The 19,083-nt window shown below is 55.0% G+C and overlaps 1 protein-coding gene across 1 annotated transcript; it reads left to right on the top strand.

Moving 5' to 3' along the window:
• The first annotated feature begins 1,339 nt into the window (after positions 1-1,339).
• On the top strand, positions 1,340-18,863 carry IFT27 (intraflagellar transport 27). Its single transcript, XM_043562472.1, has 7 exons — positions 1,340-1,775; positions 7,617-7,696; positions 8,283-8,342; positions 9,718-9,777; positions 11,662-11,779; positions 12,691-12,800; positions 18,619-18,863. Exons 1-7 carry the CDS (start codon positions 1,742-1,744, stop codon positions 18,715-18,717), a joined length of 561 nt encoding a protein of 186 aa, XP_043418407.1. The 5' UTR covers positions 1,340-1,741; the 3' UTR covers positions 18,718-18,863.
• The last annotated feature ends 220 nt before the right edge of the window (positions 18,864-19,083 follow it).

Raw genomic sequence — 19,083 nt, 5'->3', positions numbered from 1 at the left:
TGATGGACAGCACAGCCCGGAGGGGGAAGCAGGAAGGCCAGGCAGGGGCATTCTGACTCCCTATGAAGGCCGAAACCTTCATAGCAGTTGGGTGACTGTGTGTGTGTTCACTGCCCTGCACGCGGCTGGCAGCCACACAAAGTCACAGGGCAGCTGAGAAAAGTGCCTGGTCACTGAACGTAAGTGATGGGAATAGCCGTTGCGCAGGCGTCTTCACCCAGGGGCTGCTCCTCCCTCTCAGTCAGCCAGGCATCCCAGATTGGGGAGGGGCAGCAGGAGTGACAACGGGGGTACATCTAGCCATGATGTCATCACCATGATGGTGATAAGCCAAATATGTCCTGATAAATTTCTTCTCTTTCATCCATTCAACACTCACTGTTGAGCACCTAACACACTTCCCTCTTTGACTCCTCAGGACAACCCCAGAGGCGGGTTCTGCTAGCCCGTCTTTAAAGGGGAGCGAAGAGGCCGGGACGACGGCCGTGATTTCAGCCTGGTTTCCGGACCACAGAGCAAGAGGGGCCTCCCCGGAAAGTCAGCGGAGATGGGTGCACCCTCCCCGTGTGTTGGGGAACGTCCTGGAGGCCGGCTTTCATTCATTATGTGCAAGCTCATAGGTTCTCCATTTTACAAGCGAGGAAACGGGTTTGGCGGAAAGCACTTCGAAGTCCCGAGTCCAACCCCTCCCCCCGATCAAAGTTGCCTTGTTCTCCCTCCTTTTCACAGACATCACTAGAAATACTTTCACATTTTAGATTTTGCAGCGCATAATATCGTTGGGCTTTAAAACAAGACTTCCCTGCGGGATGCGGGGCAAGAATCGGATTTCCTGATGCACGACACAGTCTTGCTCCCAGGAGCCGGCGACCTGGAACCACAAAAACCTCTGCGAAGTCAAACCAGCTCACAGCTCCGCTCCGGCAGCTGCGGCCACGTTACTGCGCAGGCGCCGCTGCAAACTCCCGCGCGCCAGACGCGCCCCTCCTGGGCGAACTCACTTCCGGAAGGGCGGGGGGAGCGACGAATCCCCCTTCCTCCCGAAGATGGTCCGAGCCAGCCTCTGGCCAATCAGAAAGCTTCTCTTTTCAGCGCTTCTGGCTGGAGGAGGCTGGGAGTTTCATTTCCCTGAACTTTCCGGCGGCGCGGGGGCGGGAGGTGGAAATGATTGACATCTCCAGTAGCCATTCGTCTAGCGGAGTGAGCTTGACGGGCAGACACCACTAAGAAGTGTCTGGCCGGGGGGAGCTATGGGCCCCGCCCCCTCCTCCCACTGGCCTCCGAGAGCCGGGGTGGGGTGGGAGCTTTTGGCCGCAGCCAATCGAGGGTCAGCAAGGAGGAGGAGGAGGCGGGGTAGGTGGGCAGTGGTTGCCGGGGGAGCGCGTCTGGCACCGTGCTGGGGTTGGGGTCGGATGGCTGCGGCGTCGCACGTCCCGATCCCCACTGCCAGGAGCTAGGCTGGGAACGAGCGGGAGCCCCGTCGCCACGCTCCCACCTTCCAGGCTGCCTTCTGAGGCCTGAAGCCGGGCCCCGTCTGGCGCTCCTCTGCGCCTCCGCCCCGACCCCTCGCGCTCGATAGTCGCCCCCAGCCCAGAGGGTCCGGACCGCACTGTCCCTGTCCGCACCGCGGCCCCAGGCCCCTTGAGTGTCTGCCGTCCCCACTTCCCTTCCCAGGCAGGCCCCCCTGACGCTTCTAGCAGCGGCTCTTCCCTTGTCCGGTCCGCGGAGGTGGTTGGTTACCATGGTGAAGCTGGCGGCCAAATGCATCCTGGCAGGTGAGTTTGAAATTTAGTCTCCAGAATCCAGAGACTTCGTAAGTTACTGAGAGCTTTTGTTCGCGTAAATTGCCTACCCTCTTTTCCTTTCTCTCTTCCAGAGACGAGTTAATGCGATTACTGATAGAGTAAATGCTACTAGGGGTGGAAGAATTCTCTTCCAGGGCACATTTGTAGCTCCAGCAGATATCCCCGCTCCCTGTCATACTCTGAGACCACCTTCACCAGTTTAAACTATATTCAGGAGGAGTAGACTCGTTAAAAAAAAAAAAATCAGGCTACGCACGCCATAAATGCTTCATCCAAACCATGTGGTGTATCCCAGTGTTAGGCATCGGTAACTTTGGTAGTCAGTAGTTGTGGGATTTTTTTTGTCCTGATCGCACCCCCTCTGGTAACAGGGATGGGAAACCGTAATGTACAGTCGACCAGAGTTTGCAAAAGGGCCATGTGTGTTGTCTTTAAGAGCCAGACTTCCCATGCTGCCCTGCACTCAGGAGGTTATAAATGTTGAATCCCCCAAAGGCAGGAATCTCTGTTTGGTTGACTCCCGCGTCCCAAGCATCCTGAACAATATCTGGAACCCAGGAGGTACTCAGTAACTAGTTGTGGAATGAATGCCAGTGTGGCATTCCCATTTGTATTATTTGTATTGTTCCCTTTGTATGTCAGCACATTCAGGAAAATATTTGCCAGGATTTTGACCTGGGGCCCCTGAACACAGATGTGCTTTACTGAGTCCTTAGTGCATGCCGGACACAGGCACTTCATTCAGTCCCCTCACCGCAGCACACTGGGGTCGGTGCTGTATTGTTTGATCTTACCGAGGCACTGAGAGGTCAAGTCTCTTGCCCGGGGTCACCCCCTCGTGAAGGAAAGTCCTAGGCAGGATCTCAGCCCCCCAAACCTGCCCAGCTGCAAAACTCTTCACTTGTGTTACCGTTGAACCCCGGGATCTCTCTAGGGTTCCCCGACCAGCCCATGAAAGAAATGGTATAGAGTAGAGGGGGAAAAAGTTCCCCTTTTGATTCCTCTCTTCCAGGCTGAAATTGATGATATTTTTAATGGCCTTTCTAATCTGAAAAGAAAAGGGTGACACAGAAAGATGCCTGACAGTAGTAACTCAGATCACACTGGAGCAAAAAAATTGGTCGTTCTCAAGAGAGATCTGTAGTTTCCAGAGTGCCAGGAGAGGCAGTATTGTGTAACAAAAGTAATGCCGACTGTTCCTTTGAAGGGCTGTGTCATCTTGGGCACAGCATTTCTCTAAGCCTCAGTTTCCTTGCGGATGAGGTTTTTATTTTCTGAAGTTGTGTATTTTTTTAAATGGGCTTCTCTGACTGTTCTCTCATTTCCTTTTTAATTCCATTTCCATCCCGCGGGGCTAACTTACAGAGCACCTTCTGCGTGCCAACACTGTACTCGAACCCTCAACACAGGTGTCTCACCGAGTCCTCGCAAGAACCCTGAGGGACTGGTATTATTTGGCATCCTATTTACAGGCGGGGCATCTGAGGCCCAGAGAGGGTAAGACACTTGCCCTGGGTCACACAGCTGGATGCAGCAGAGCTGGCCTCCAGACCCAGGTGATCTGGTTTCCAGGGCTTTGTGTTTAGCCTCCGGCTACACTGTCCTCAAGCCTCAATGCTAGACTCTTTGCCCCTCTTGACACCGAGCCCCCAGGTACGATTTCACCTGATTTCAGCCGCTGCCTGAGTGATTCTCGAACTCCAGTCTAGGCCTCAACTTCAGCCTCCTTTCAGGGCCTTGAGGGCATTTCCTCTTGGAAGTTTCCAGGACCCGAAAGACCTCAGCACAGCGAATCAGGCCCCCCTACCCCACCACCCACCAGAGTCTCATTCTCTACACTGGCCCCACCACTTACACCACCACCCCCCCCCACACTGGTTTTCTTTTTTCCTCTCCCCTCCCAGGCCTACTCTTTAAATTGAGTTTATCTGTCTTTTTTTCCCTCTCTTATAACTAGTCAGTGAGGGACCTGATATTCAGTTCAAGTGCTTTTATTCATTCAACAGATATTTATCGAGCACCTGTGTGTGAATCATCGTGCAAGGTACAGTGGGACTACGGGGGTGAACCAGGGCAGCCCCCACACTCACGGAAGGGCTGAGACGTGCATAATACTTTATAATCAAGCAAACACAAAGAGAATGCCGGTTGTGTCCCAGATACCAGTGTGTCCTCAGAGCACAACTGCTCCTTGTTCTGGCTCAGATGAGGAGAGGGGACAACCCTTGACATTTATCTGTTGTATTTACCTAAAAACCACTTAAATATGACTTGAAGCACGTCAGGCACTGCCCATATTAAGCTCATTACGTCCTCCTAACGATTCTACGAGATAGGTGCTTATTGTCCGCCTTTTATAGAAATGGCAACCGAGGCCCGGAGAGATCGCTGACCCAAGGTCACACAGCTGGTGAGGGATGGCGCTGGGGTGGGGACTTGGGTTTACTGCCCCTTGGTAGCAGTGGGGATGAGAATAGCGCCTCGCCAGAAGGTGGCTCGGAAAAGTCTCATGCTACCAGCCGTGAGCCTCACGGGTGACGACAAGAGGGAGACCTGGAGGGAGGTTCCCTCCGAGGGCTTCTCGAAGGTCAAGAGCGCAGGGGCGTGGAGCCCAGATGTGGCGTAAGGGACAGCTGGGGAACGAGTGGGATGTGAGCGTTTCCTGTGGTATGTCCGTCAAACAGGTCCTGGAAGGATGAAGGGACAGGAAGGCAGCACCTAGAGCAACTACAGGAAGGGTCCCCCCGCCCCGGGCTGAGGGAGGCAGGGAGGCAGACAGGCCGTCGGGAGCTCAGGAAGAGAGCTCCCCGAGGAGCCGAGATGCAGACCTGAGAAGAGGGCACTGTCCCCCCGCTGCTGGCGTCTCCGAGCGGGAGTAAAAAGGCTGGTCCAGTAATAAACTGGAGAGAAGTAAATACCTACTGCTGGAGTAAAGGCCATTGCCAACGTACTGCTTAGACAGCAGGCACGTGGGAAAGGGGCAAGTCCGTCCGCCCTCCCCCACCTGCCAGTCTTTCTCTAGAACGTGCACTGGCAGAGCCGGACAGGAAGCCCCTGGCAGAGGAGACCCCCGTTAGCAGAGTCCCGGCTCCCACGTCCCGGGGCGGGACACAGAGCCCCGGCTGAGGCCTGACGTAACCAGTGCGCTGTCCTCAGGGACGACAAAGGCAACACGGGCTTGAGATAGAGCAGAGGCAATTGCAGATAGAGACGGCAGTTGCAGGAGCCTGGGTACAGCCGGGAGGCGTGAGCACCTGGTGACATGGGCAGAACAAGTGGGTTAGGTCAGCAAGACCCCTTGGGACCTGGGGGTGCGACGCAAGCCCGGCTGTCGACAGATAGATCGGCTGAAGGCCCGACATTCTAGTGGAAACATCCACGGGTTGTCGGAGATAGAGACCAAGCGTGGGAGAGAGAAGTGACAGGGGAAAGAGAGTAAACGGGACAGACTAACTGGGAGCAGACAGACCCACAGGAGCGCCCACGTTCGGAGGCAGGAGAACCAGGCCAGTGGGAGGACACGGGGGCCAGGCGGGAGGGGGCTGCTTCGGGCCGACTCATCCTTCAGAGACACCAAGGAGCATGGGAGCCGAGAAGAAGCCATTGGACTTGGCAGTGACCTCGCATGGTGCCTTTGCAGGCGTCCCTCCCTCTGTCCCCCAGGCTCAGCCCCCTCCCCCCTACCACCCCGAGGAAGTCGGCCTCGCTGCCGAAACTGCTCACTCGTTCCTTTCCTCGACGCACCCTCAGATGCTTTGGTTCTCAGCTTGGCGCTGTTTGCCTTTGCACTTGTCATCATGTTGCTCTGCAAATGTGTTTATCAGTTACTTCCCTTCCTTGTGCCGGATCCCTCCTCAGCTGACGCTCGAGGTTTTCCATAAGTGTGGGTGACTCTGACTGACAGTCGGAAGGAAGATTTATGAAATTAACTAGAACAAATCTGTGGGGGATTTCACGAGCAGGAAGAGCCAATTTCCAACTGGATTCAGACGCAGAATTGGAGTCAAGCGGGTGGAGACAGAGCGCAAGAGGGAGAGTGATATGCTCTGTTTGTTCGGAGATGGATGGGTAGCCGGCCACCGTGCAGCCCGTGGCTGCCTCTGATGTCAGGCAAGGCTGCGGCGATGGGGGCCTGCAGGGGCAGTGTTAGAAATGGGTCAGGAGTGTCCCTGAGCGCCAGGAGAGGAGTGGGGTCCGGCGGGAAGAGTGAGATGTAGGAATCCTGCGCCCGGTTACCCAGCTTTCCCTGAGCCTCGGAAGCGTCATCTGTCAAGTGAGGCTGATGGTCACGGTAGGGGGTGGGGGCTGGGAAGGAGGGAACAGGACCGTGGGAACGGTTCCCTTCTAAGACGCGCTGGTAAACAGAAAAGCAAGACTGAGTAGCTCACTCAGCCCTGGACGGGTGCACAGGAGAAATGCCACAAGTAGGCAAGTAATGGCCTCGCAAGAGAAGATTATATAGGTGGGAAAAGTCAAAACCGAAAAGCGAACAGAGCAGCGGGCTGCGGAGAAGTCAAGAGGCACCTGGAAGCCGACTGTAAAACAGAGCAAAAGCGAGGCGATCGCCCCAGAGGGCACAAGACAGACGGACACGAACGCCCTGGTGGCTTTGCTGAGGAGCCTGGGCCGGAAGGAGAATCTGTAACACTCAAGGCCCAGAAGATCTCACGAATGAGAACAAGGCTGGCATCGCCAGAGACAGAGCAGGGTCATGGGGAAGCAGTTGGGGGTGGGACAGGGGGACTAGGGGTGGGCACGGAGAGCCTCCAGATTAAATTGCTCCCCACAGGGGCGCCTGGGGGACTCAGTCGGTTAAGCGTCCAACTTCAGCCCAGGCCATGATCCCACGCTTCGTGGGTTCGAGCCCCGCGTCGGGCTCTGCGCTGACAGCTCAGAGCCTGGAGCCTGCTTCCGATTCTGTGTCTCCCTCTCTCTCTGCCCCTCCCCTGCTTGCACTCTGTCTCGCTGTCTCCCAAAAAGAAATATTAAAAAAAAAAAAAAAATTGCTCCCCACAGTCTTGTGAAAGGTCCAGATCTCAAACCGAAACTATGACATAAACCTTTAGTTTGGAGATACCGATTCATGGGGCTGTCGACCCACGAAGGCAGGCGGGGAAGTAAACCCCGGGAGGCGTAAAGCAAGCTCGGGGGAAACGGTGGCTGTTGTAGATAGACTGTAGACAGACGTGGGGAGGCCCCTGGGATGACGGATCCGCAGTGCTGCTGGGCACGCCGAGGCCGGAGTGGAACGTGTCACTTGGAAGTGGATTTCAGGTTGGCCGATGTAGCAGGCGGACTCCTTGCTGCCCGTAAATGCAGAAACCCTCCCAGCTCTCGCCACCCCCCACCCCGAAAGAAGCACGCAGGGTCCTAAGTATGGGAGCTCTGAACTCAAATTGGTTCCGCTAGGCAGGTGAGCCTATGAGACTGAGCCCTTTACCTTCGAGACTTCAAAGTCCGTTCAAGTTTGAAAGTGACAGCTTTTCCCCATGGGGTGTGTGCAGTGAAAGAGTGTGTCAGCTCTGTTCCGAGTGCTCTGAAGCCTTCCTTAAGCTCTGTTACCTTCTGGGTCAGTTCTTTTGGATGAAAGGATTACCCTTGAAGAAATGCAACCGGGCTTTGAAGACTGGTCTCCCGGACCCGTGGCCCTGCCGGCCACCTCCCAAGTCCCCATGAGAGCCAAGTACGTTTTCTCTGAAAACTCATTGAAGTTTCTGGTTTCTAACTAGCGCTCTGGAGTGGGGGGGTGGGGGTGGTTCTCAAGCCAGATCGGGACAGAAATGATGATTTTCTCCTCCTCTGACCTCACAGGAGACCCGGCAGTGGGCAAGACTGCCCTGGCACAGATCTTCCGCAGCGATGGAGCCCATTTCCAGAAGAACTACACCCTGGTGAGACGTGGGAGTCGTAGGCTGGCCGAGGCTTAAAGAGAAACGGTCGGGGGCGCCTGGGTGGCTCAGTCAGTTAAGCACCCGACTCTTGTTTTCGTGAGTTTGAGCCCCGCGCCGGGCTCTGTGCTGACAATGCAGACCCTGCTTGGGAATCTCTCTCTCTCCCCCACCGCTCTGCCCCTCCCCTGCTCATACTGTCTCTCTCTCAAAATAAATAAATAAACTTAAAAAAGAATTTAAAGAGAAATGATCATCCTTCAGCCCTGAGGGAGTGACTTTCCAGAATTCCTTAAGAAGCCCTACAGTCTGATGGGAGGCTACTTGAATGGCCACGTGGAGATCACTTTTCCACGAGCCTCAGGGCGTGAGGCTGCCTGTGGCGCAGATGGGCCGGTGGCCCACTGGGTGACCATATACACCTCCTTGTGAGCCGGGAGTGGGAGGAGCCTAGTTGGTCCTGTCCGACTTCTACAGCAGGGAATCCAGAACATAGCACTTCTGCCTCCTGGGCATCAGATGTTCATCATGTCCTGTAACACGCCTCTTGGGAGCCTCTGACGCGCGTATTCTCGGTTTTCCTCGGCAGACGACAGGGGTGGATTTGGTGGTGAAGACGGTGCCAGTCCCTGACACGGGGGACAGCGTGGTAAGTAGTGCCCTTGACCTGAGAGAGCTCACCGCTCCTCCAGCTGGGCCCAGAGTCCCTGTGGTCACTGTCTTTCTCCCTGAGAGGGAATACTGTACCAGCACTTGGCCTAGGCTTGTCTGAGCACTTGGGAAGTGTCGCTGATACGGGCTGGGAGGACTGGGATATGGGCCCTGCCCTCACAGAACTTACTGGAGTATCAGGGTCCTTAACCCGGGGCCCTGTATGGGAGTCCACAGCTCTGGAAATTGAATCGCAAGGCATTATGTTTGCATGTGCTTTCCTGGAGAGAAGGTTTAAGAATCCCCACCTTCCACGGGGCTCCTGGGTGGCTCAGTCAGTTAAGCGTCCGGCTTCCGCTCAGGTCATGATCTCGCGGTTTGTGGGTTCGGGCCCCGCATCGGGCTCCGTGCTGGCAGCTCGGAGCCTGGAACCTGCTTCGGATTCTGTGTCTCCCTCTCTCTCTCTGCCCCTCCCCTGCTGGCGCTCTGTCTCTCTTTCTCGCTCTCTCAAAAATAAACATTAACAACAACAAAAAAAGAATCCCTGCCTTCTTAAAGAGATCCATGAGAAAACACAGTTTTAGGTACCCCCGATGCAGTGAGAAAGCATGAAACGCAGATTACGGCACTGACCTTCAGACCGTGTGCCGGGGTCAGAAGCCAGCCAGGGGGCATCAGTGCCCAGGGGAGCCGAAGGGGGAGACTTCCCAGAACAGCAGCAGAGGGGGGAGGGGCTCTCGCATGGGCTGGCCGAGGTTCGGTCAGGGGCAGGAAGGGTCATCCTCCGTCTTCTGTCTGAATCCCACCATCGGAGACCGACGGCAGGCTGTGCTACTTTAAGCACCTTCCCCAGGCCTACTCGGTGACCTGCTTTAAAAAAGAATTGTCTTGGGGCGCCTGGGTGGCGCAGTCGGTTAAGCGTCCGACTTCAGCCAGGTCACGATCTCGCGGTACGGGAGTTCGAGCCCCGCGTCAGGCTCTGGGCTGACGGCTCAGAGCCTGGAGCCTGTTTCCGATTCTGTGTCTCCCTCTCTCTCTGCCCCTCCCCCGTTCATGCTCTGTCTCTCTCTGTCCCAAAAATAAATTAAAAAGTTGAAAAAAAAAAAAAAAAAAAGAATTGTCTTAAGATCTGAAAATCAATTTGGTTAACAAAGTGCAGATGACCTTTTGGAAACCAGAGCACGTGTCAGCCTGTTTAGCACTCCTGGGATTTTTGGGTTCGGGGTGAGGAGAGGTGAGCTGCCACACAGAAAGTGCTGGTTGTGCCGGCTGTCTCAGGTCTGCGGTGAGCCCAGCGCAAGTCTCGGGGACTTGCGGCCAGCGATTTCCCCTCTACATGCAGACTTTCTTGGGACTTGCCTTTCTGGTTCTAGGAACTCTTCATTTTTGACTCTGCTGGCAAGGAGCTGTTTGCGGAAATGCTGGATAAATTGGCAAGTAGCCTGCCATCTTTTCCCTAACCCCCGCCCCCGCCCCCTTCCACCAGAAAGTTGACCCCTTCGCTGCTTTCCCGGCAATGTCACTGCAACCTGGCTGCCTGGAGGAGAATGCTACCAAGGCAGAGTTCTTCAAGGGCCATTCCTCCCAGCCTTGGGACTTGGCGGCTTCTTGGCCAGCGGGACTGGCTCGTGCACGTGACTCCCCCGCCCCCAGCTCTGGAATGGCCAGGTTCAGAATGTGCCGGAGCCGTGTGACTCAGTCCCCGCAGCACTCTGGGCCCCCCTTCTTTAGACAGCCCCCGCTGGTGATGCCAGGAGCAAATATTTCCTTCTCCCTGTAGCGACAGACTCACCTTGGCCCAGTCCCCGGGGTTTGCTCTGGGCCCTGTGCCTACTGCCGCCCCAGGCTTATCGTGCCCACCCGCCCATCCTCTCAGGATCCCGCTTGCCTTACCTTCCAAGGTAACAGTTCTGCTAATCTGGGCCAGTGAGCTAATTACAAGGTTTGAGCTCTCCAGAGCCCTCCCCTGCCTTTCCAAGAACGGCCACATTTTAATAGAAATCGTTTCCTGCCCCTTTTTTGTGGTCTAAAAGAAAGAGATCTGATGATTGTCATTTCTCACGGGCTTGGCTTCGTGCGTCAATCCGTGATGTTTACGGCGTGCCTGCTGTGGGCACGGCCTCGCCCTGGGTGCTGGCCTGCGGGGCAAAGGGAGGATGTGTCTGGGCAAGTCAGGGCCACCTGGTACCGATCGGCCCAAACCCTGACTCGGGGCTCCTGCGCTGGCTCCAGCTCGATCCCAGGCCTATCCTGGGTCACCTCACTGAGGCCTGGAGGAAAGAGGTGTCTCCCTCACGCACAAAAGGGGAGATCAAGCAAGACTTCTTGAGTTAGTCTGCGGAGTGAAGGTGTGAGGGGTTCATCCGCTCAGTCCAAGTGGCAGCCTAGCCTTGGGAAGGAGTGAGCCCTCTAGAGCCAATCCTGGGCTGGCCTTGCCAGGACAGCTGGAGGGAGGAAGGATTCTTCCCCACACCCTGGAGGTTACGGACACGCCAGAAATAAACTGTAATTGTGCAGGACGGGGGTGCCCAGAGGGGAGGGCAGGGTAAGAGAGCCTCACACACCAGGACGGGCATCACAGCCTGAGCAGGGCTGTCCTGTGCCCTTGTGCCGGGCAGCAGGACGTCCCAGGACTCCGAGCGGCCCCTGAAGGCGACGGCCCTCGCGGGCACGGCCCTGGTTCTTAATTGGGACAGTGAGCCCCGTCCAGTTGTTGGTCTGGTTTGGACTGCAGAAAGTGCCCTTTGCATTGGGAACAGCCAGCCCTTATTAGGAAGATGCGGGACAAACAGGTTTCCCGTGGCTGGCTAATGGAAGAAAGGATGCCTAGTAGGCCTGCAAAGCAGAAAAACCTAATAAGTTGCATGCGAGCGGGCCCTCCATAGGAATGCGACCAAGTACGAATGAATGAAACCAGTGGCAGGCCAGAGCTTTTCTGGGTAGAAAAAAGCCTCAGTCCTACCCCAGTCATTAAAGCATGTCTGATCTGGGCAAGTCGGTTACCCTCTCTGAACCCAGTGTCTTTAGCTAGGCAGCAGGGATATTGAGACGGGCCCTGCAGGGTCGGGAGGTTTCTCAGCCATGCACAGAACGCGCCCAGCAGGCAGCCTGGCGCGGAGGTGAGCCCGTGCCCTCCCCTTCGTTCCTTTGGGTGAACTGTTTTCTCCCGCGGGCTGGCTCAGTTTTCTGACTCTCATCCCTATTAGAGGTTGTCTCCCCACCCCCTGTCCCTTCCCTCGGAAGGCCAGATTTTTCTCCCAGCCTAGAAATCGCTGTCACCGTTACTGACGTGCACTCATCCGGCCCGTCCCGCACAGTGGGAGAGTCCCAACGTCTTGTGTCTCGTCTATGACGTGACCAACGAGCAGTCCTTCACCAACTGCAGCAAGTGGCTGGAGAAGGCTCGGTCCCAGATCCCAGGCACGTCCCTCCCAGGTAGGAGCTGCGGCCGTCTGCGTTTTCCAGCAGCACCTCCGTCCCTCAAGTCCACGGGCGCGAGGTCATTGCAGGGGTGGCTACGGGTGTAAAACAGGGTGCCCCCGGCTTTGAGTGTGGTGGTCTGGATTGAACAGTGGCTCTGCCTCTTAGCACAGTCACCACACACCTCCGTGAGTCCGTAACACGGGCAGATGACGCCCCTCGCCCCCCACCCCCAGCCTTGCAGGGTGACGGAGAGGAGACTCAAGATAATACGGGGAAGGTGCAGTGATAGGAATGAGATTTTATTTCTGAAAGCCAGCCCTGGGGATGAATTCCTCATTTTCTCCTGTATGTGGGGCGCAAGTAAACATTCAAGTCCTATTGTCACTTCTGAATGCTTTAAATCAGTTTATTTTTCATCCGTATGTGAGATCAACAAATTCCCCTCATTAGAGACCAGGGAAAGCGATCTCCAGAGACGGGCTCAGAAATTAGTTGCAGCTGATGCAGCTGGGAATGGAACTAAATTACCTCTGAGTCCCTGACTCTGAGCCCAGCCCTTAGATTAGTATTAATGACCATTTTTAACGTTTGCTCCATGTGCTAGGAATTATCACAAATGCTCACATAAATTTGGCCCTCGCCTTGCAGCCTTAAGGAGACAAGGCAGACAGATCCACGTGAAGTCTAGAAGAAGGGCTGAACAAGAGCTGTGTGGGAAAAGCAAAGCCCGCCTCCTCTCCTGGGGCCCTCGGGGGCCGGCCCTGGACCCTCTCTCTCTCCCGGTGCTCACCACCTCGAATCAGGCAGCCTCCCCCAGCGTTTCAGACCCCTCAAAATCCGTGTGCTTTGCTCTTTTGTCTCTCCAGCTGTCCTCCCAGGCTGCCACAGTTCAATGTGATGCTTTGGTTGTTTCTTTCGAGTAGGTGTGTTAGTGGGGAACAAGACAGACCTGGCCGGCAGACGGGCGGTGGATTCGGCTCAGGCCCGGGCGTGGGCCCTGGGCCAAGGCCTGGAATGTTTTGAAACATCCGTGGTAAGTACCTCCGCCTGCCCCGTGGCCACGTCTGGACTGGGCCCCTGCTGGGTGTGGTTTCTCACGTGACCTCGTAGGCATGGAGTCAGTATGCTCCCATACCCAGGTTCTCATTTGGAGCTGATGTTCCCATTCCTAGTCCAGGACCTTCTCTCAGGAGCCACTCGTGCGCTACGGTAAAGCAGATCGGCCGGCCGGCCGGCCCTGGAAAAAGTTGCATCTCAGTTTAATAAGAAACACAAGCGCGTTGGGTTCGATCGTAGCGACCGTTGGCATTTGCCTGAGACGGGATGGATCACGGTGCTGCCGGCACATTATCTCACGGTCCTCACGGTACCGTGGGCCTGGGAGCCGGGCCCTTAATAAGCCCCACTTCCGTGTTGAGGAGGTGAAGGGACTCGCCCAAGGTCCCACGACTGTTCAGTTGCCGTGCGGATGTGAACCTTTTAAATCCCCCCCCAAGCGGCCTGCTCCCTTGGGAAAGCGTCGCGGGTGAAGGCCAGCGCTCTGCCCAGCGATGGCGAAGCAGCAGGACTGAACCGTGGGACCCTTGGCGGGTCCGTTAGTTTCTTGGTGCCTCAGGCTCCTCACCTGTAAAATGGAGATAATAAACTCCCATTCCTCATTGAGTGACAAATAGGAGAATTAAGTCAGATGGCGAATACGAAAACATTGGCACAAAGCCCGGTGCGTAACACACGCTCGATAAATATTTGCTTTTTCACATGGAATGTTCCCCCTGGTCATCTTCTGGACAGTGTTGTCGCCTCAAAGTTTTTCAATCGTAGATTCTACAGAGATAAGTGTCCCTCTTCCCTTCTGGCCCGATCATCGCAAATGCTCAACTAATGAAATTCAGATTCGTGAGCTTTTGAGGATAGGGTTTTCTCATCTTTGGTGTCGTGTGCCCTTGAGCCACCCACAGCAGGCCATACGGTAAGAGCTTGGATTGCGAGTAACTTGTTCTGCGAATGTTCCGCAAGGCAAGCAAACGTTGTTTGTTTCTTTTTTTTTTTTAAAGTTTCTTTATTTTGAGAGAAACAGAGACCGCGCAAGCAGGGGTGGGGTGGGGAGAGAGAGAGAATCCCAAGCAGGCTCCACGCCATCAGCGCAGAGCCCCACACGGGGCCCGACCCCACGAAACCGTGAGGTCATGGCCTGAGCAGAAACCGAGGGTTGGACGCCTAGCCAACTGAGCCACCCGGGCGCCCCCGGAACTTACTGGAACTTGGCGCCCTTCGCTCATTTCCCCCACCTCCCCTGGCAACCCCCCCACCTGCTTTGTGCTGCCGTGACTTCTGTTTCTTCAGATCCACGCGTAAGCGAGAATCTGCCTGCCTTCTCTGTCTGCCTTCTTTCACTTAGCGTGATGCCCTCAAGGTTCAGCCGCGGTGTCACAGGCAGCAGGATTTCCTTCCCTTTTATGGCTGAACAATATCCCATCACGCACATACACAGACCACGGTCTCTAATTCATCCGTTGATGGACACTTAAGTTGTGTGCACATCTTGGCTATTAGGAATAATGCAGTGAGCATGAGGGTCCAGACATCTCTTCAAGGCAGCGATTTCATCTCCTTTGGGTATTTACCCAGAGGTGGGATTGTTGGACCGTCCGGTAGTTCAAGTTTTAACAGTTGAGGGACCTCCACGCTTTTCCAGAGTGGCCTCACCCCTTTGCGTTCCTACCAGCAGTGCCGGGGGGGGGGGGGTCCCTTTCTCTCCACGTCCTCGCCGGCACCTGCCATCTCTCTAGGGTAACGGGCATCCCAAGAGGCGTGAGGTGGGTCTGGTCGTGGTATTGACTCGCCTTCCCCAGCGGGTGAGAAGCGTCTGGCACCTTCTCACGTACCAGTTCGTCACTTGAATATCCTTTTCGGGAAAACGTCTGTCCGCTCCTCTGCCCATTTTTTTAAATCCGATTATTTACGTTTTTGCTATTGAGTTATCTAAGTTCCTCATATATTTTGAGCATTCACCCCTTATCGGATGTGTGATTTGCAAGTATTTCCTCGTTTTCCATCGGTTGCCCTTTCGTTTTTTGTTTTGTTTTAGTGTTTATTTTGGAGAGAGAGAGAGAGAGAGAGAGAGAGGTAGAGCACAAGCAGGGGAGGGCCAGAGAGAGAGGGAGACACAGAATCTGAAGCAGGCTCCAGGCTCCGAGCTGTCTGCACAGAGCCCGACGCGGGGCTCGAACCCACTGACCGCGAGCTCATGACCTGAGCCGAAGTCGGACGCTTAACCGACTGAGCCACCCGGGCGCCCCTGCTCTTCTCATTTTGTTGTTTCTTTTACTGCACAGAAGCTTTTCAGTTTGATGTAGTCCCACTTATTGATTTTTGCTTCCGCTGCTTGTGCTTTGCTGTTATATCCATAAAATCATTGCCAAGTTCCGTGTCCAAGAGCTTTTTCCCCCCGTTTTCTTCTAGGACTTTTATGGTTTTCGGTCTTAAGTTCAGACCTCGAGTCCATTCTGAGTTAATTGTTGTGAATGCTGTAAAAGCTTCATTCTCTTGCATGTGAATATCTGGTTTTCCCAGCATCATTTATCACAGAGACTATCGCCCACGTATGCAGGGGTTTATTTCTGGGATCTCAGTTCTGTTCCGTTGGTCTTTGTATCTGTTTCTATGCCAGGGCCATCCTGTTTTGATTGTCGCTGCTTCATAAGATAGTTTGAAATCAGGACACGTTGACCCCTCCAACTTGGTTCTTCTTTCTCGGGATTGCTTTGGCCATTTGGGGTCTTTTGCGTTCCTCTTAGACTTTCTAACACCCCTCAGTATTTGACATTAAGCGTTGTTTTAAGTACGTTAAAATAGAAACATAAAGTGTCCATCGGTGTAGGACGGTATGAAATGCAAGCAAGTTCAAGAAGGATCCCCTCCTTCTTGAGGAGGGTTCCTCTTGCAGGAAGGTGAGGGAGGGAACCGACGTTTGCTGAGGGCCTGCTCTGGGCTAGGTGTTTGCCCACGTTCTCTGCCGGCACTTCTGGAAGCCCTGGCGGACAGCCACTGCTGTCCCTGTCTTACAGATGCCGAGCAGACTCCGAAAGGTCACATAGCTCTCCCTGGTTGCCCAGCTTATGAGCAGTCGGGCCAGGACTAGAACGCAGGCCTGTCTAGCATGAGAACCTTCTAGAAGGAGCTCTGGCCTGCCACAGAACCAACTTGGGGACTCTCAGGGGCAGAACTATAGGCCAGATTGAGCACTGGTCTGAGAGCCTGTTCTAAGGATCTTCCACACAAAGCGGACATCCTCTGGGGTATGTCAGTGACACTGTGATCGGTTAACAGAAGGGTTCCAGGATTCTTGTCATTGGCAAACCCTCTTAATGCCTTCAGAAAATGGTTCCGTCTACATCTGCTACTTCAGGAGTGCTCCCTGGTATACAGAGAGGCTCATCTCCACTGTATTTCTTAACTTTTTAATATTATTTATATATTATATATAAATATATATACTTTTTTTTATTTTTTTTTCAATGTTTATTTATTTTTGGGACAGAGAGAGACAGAGCATGAACGGGGGAGGGTCAGAGAGAGGGAGACACAGAATCTGAAACAGGCTCCAGGCTCCGAGCCGTCAGCCCAGAGCCCGACGCGGGGCTCGAACTCGCAGACCGCGAGATCGTGACCTGGCTAAAGTCGGACGCTTAACCGACTGCGCCACCCAGGCGCCCCAATATATACTTAAATAAATAAATATTATAAATAAATATTATAAGTAAGTTAAATATATATTAATATATATTATATATTAATATAAATTATATTTTATATGTATTATATATTATATGCTAATAAATTTATATGTAAATATATATAAACTTATATAAATAATATTTGTATAATATATAATATATAATATAAATATATATTTATATAAATAATGTTTCTATTTTATATATATATTATATTATTATTTAACATTGCATTTTCCCCACATCTTGCTTCTGGGAGCTTTCAGATTCATTTGGAAATCCCTGTGTGTGTCCTGCGTAGGCCTCGTTCTCTTTCCGCTCCTTACTTAATGATCCTTTCAGCCAATGTAACATTTTGCTATTTAACATTGGCGTTGCCCGGAACACACATCTGCCTTGCCGATGTTCTTTCTCTCCTGTCCGACTGGAGGGCTGCTGGTCCTTGACAGTGGGGGTTCTCGTCTCGCCTACAGACGGCCCCCCTCGTTCCTCAGCACCGCCCCCTCTGTGTCGGCTCTTGGCCAACTTGTCTCCTTCACCTTGGGATGTCCCTTGCTAGAAAGTCTGGGTGACACGCTCCGTGAGAACTGGTTTCCGTTGTGCATTTCTGTCGCCCCAGCTGGCGGAGCGGAAAGGCCGCTCTTCTCTCGTTGGGGAGTTCGAATCCCCAGCCCGGCTCTGCACATACCAGCTGAGCCACCGCACCCACCCCACCCCCCCCCGCCCCGGGCCGCAGACCGCTCCCCTACAAGACGAGGGCAGTGGGCTCGATGACTTCGGAACATTCTTCAGTTTGGAAATCCTTCCCTTTCGTTGGGGAGGTATCGTTGCCTCTTGTCAAGGCTGCACTTGTGGCCGCTGCCTAGGATTGTTCGGAAACAGGTTCTCATGCGTTCCCAGCTTGAGCTTCTGCCCTGAAAGGAGCGGGCTCTTTCTTCTGGCAATTTATTTTGCAAAACAGTCGGTAAGTCACAGATGCACACGTGCACACAGTGCGAGGGCGGTAGCTACGTTGAGAGGCTACCATTTTCTTTCCCCGAGAGCTCGTCCGCATTCACCCTGGAGGGCCGGCTCTTCCCACCCCGTAGAGAAAAGTCTAGGGCCACCTCCGGAACTTGCCTCATCTCTCCGAGAACAAAAAGTCCTTTGGGCACCGTTAGTCACAAAATACTCACTTCAGTGATGAAAATGCACAGCGCTGTGCCGGGTTCTGTAGGTTCCTAATGACTTAGCGTCCATGCCTCCTGCCACACCTGCCATGGGAGGCCGGGCCGCTGGTCCGAGGTCCTACACTTGTGCTGCCTCGCAAGCCCGCAGCCTGCGGGAGAGGCGGCTCAGGTGGCCCTGCTGGGACCTGCTACAGTCCCTCTGGACTTGCCGGGTGTCTCAGGCTGGCGCCTTGGGAGCACCGCCATGATGCCCCCTCCCGGGCCCACCGGCAGAACCCCCCACCACCACCTGCAGATCACAGGTGACACCCCCTCACCCCGCCGCAGCCTGGCTCCCTCTGTTCTTGTTGGGGCCATCGCCCTCCTGGAGCACGTCCGTGCAGAGTCCCTTCAAGGCCACACCAGGCCGGCTCCCCGCTCAGGCCACCGCTGGTCCAGGGCAGGGCTGCTGCGACCCTCTCCTGGCTGGGCCATCAAAGCAGCCAGCCCCAGTTGGACCTCGATGCTTCCCAGGCCTGGCCCCGGCACTGGCCTGAGCCCCCCGGGTCTCGGTCTTCATCTCGGAACCTCCCACTGGGCTCGGGGTGAGGGAGAGGCACCCCAGGGGTCAGTGCCACGGCCTTGCCTGACTCAAGGTGACTGTGGGCATCCTTGCCCGTCTGTGATTTTGCTTTGGCCTTCGGGGCCCCAGTCAAACCTAAGGGAGGACGCGTCTCATTCCAATCTCCCGTCACACACGTGGTGAGCGTGGCCGAAAGTACACGCCTTGTAGAAACATCCGGTACAGACTGAGCTTCACCACTGACAGGCGTGTGGCTTTTGCAAGTTCCCATAACCTGTCGGCGTCTCCGTTTCCTCCCTACACAGAGGCTGCGGTTGTCGCCAGCCCTGCCGGTGAGGTGAACGGCAGCGATCCGGTAACACCACCGGCTTCTTGTCTCTACAGAAGGAGCTGGAGAACTGTGAAGCCCCCTTCCGCTGCCTGGCCAAGCAGTTCCACCACCTGTACCGGGAGAAGGTGGAGGTGTTCCACGCGCTGCTGTGAGGGCCGGGGTGGGCTGCGCCTCACCAGGCGCCGTGCTGCTGGGGAGCCACCGGCGGCCGCGCCTCCTCGGGGCCAAGAGACCCTGGAACTGCCCCGGCCCTCCCACAGCTTCATGACGGCTTTAAATAAAAGAAGGTAAAGAAGCATCATCTCCTTCCGTTCTTGGCCAGGGCAGCCCCGGTCTGGGGAGCGGCGCTCAGAACCTTGGTGGCCCCTCGCTGGAGGCAGCTGGCACTTGCCCGAGTCGGCGGTCCCGCCGGCCCTGGAGGGTCTGCACCGAGCGCAGCCCGCAGTGGGATGGCAGCTCGGAACTGGCCACACGGCCGAGGGGCCGGTGGCCGTCTCATTCTCACGCATTCACTTTGC

The sequence above is a fragment of the Prionailurus bengalensis genome, chromosome B4 (genome assembly GCF_016509475.1).
Source record: "Prionailurus bengalensis isolate Pbe53 chromosome B4, Fcat_Pben_1.1_paternal_pri, whole genome shotgun sequence".
Lineage (NCBI taxonomy): Eukaryota > Metazoa > Chordata > Mammalia > Carnivora > Felidae > Prionailurus > Prionailurus bengalensis.
This window is presented reverse-complemented; position numbering and strand designations above follow the sequence as displayed.

Coding starts and splice junctions, on each gene's coding strand:
- IFT27 (XM_043562472.1), top strand. CDS start 1,742: ATGGTGAAGCTGGCGGCCAAATGCATCCTGGCAG. Junction 7,697..8,282: donor TCCAGAAGAACTACACCCTG/GTGAGACGTGGG, acceptor TTTCCTCGGCAG/ACGACAGGGGTGGATTTGGT. Junction 12,801..18,618: donor AATGTTTTGAAACATCCGTG/GTAAGTACCTCC, acceptor TTGTCTCTACAG/AAGGAGCTGGAGAACTGTGA.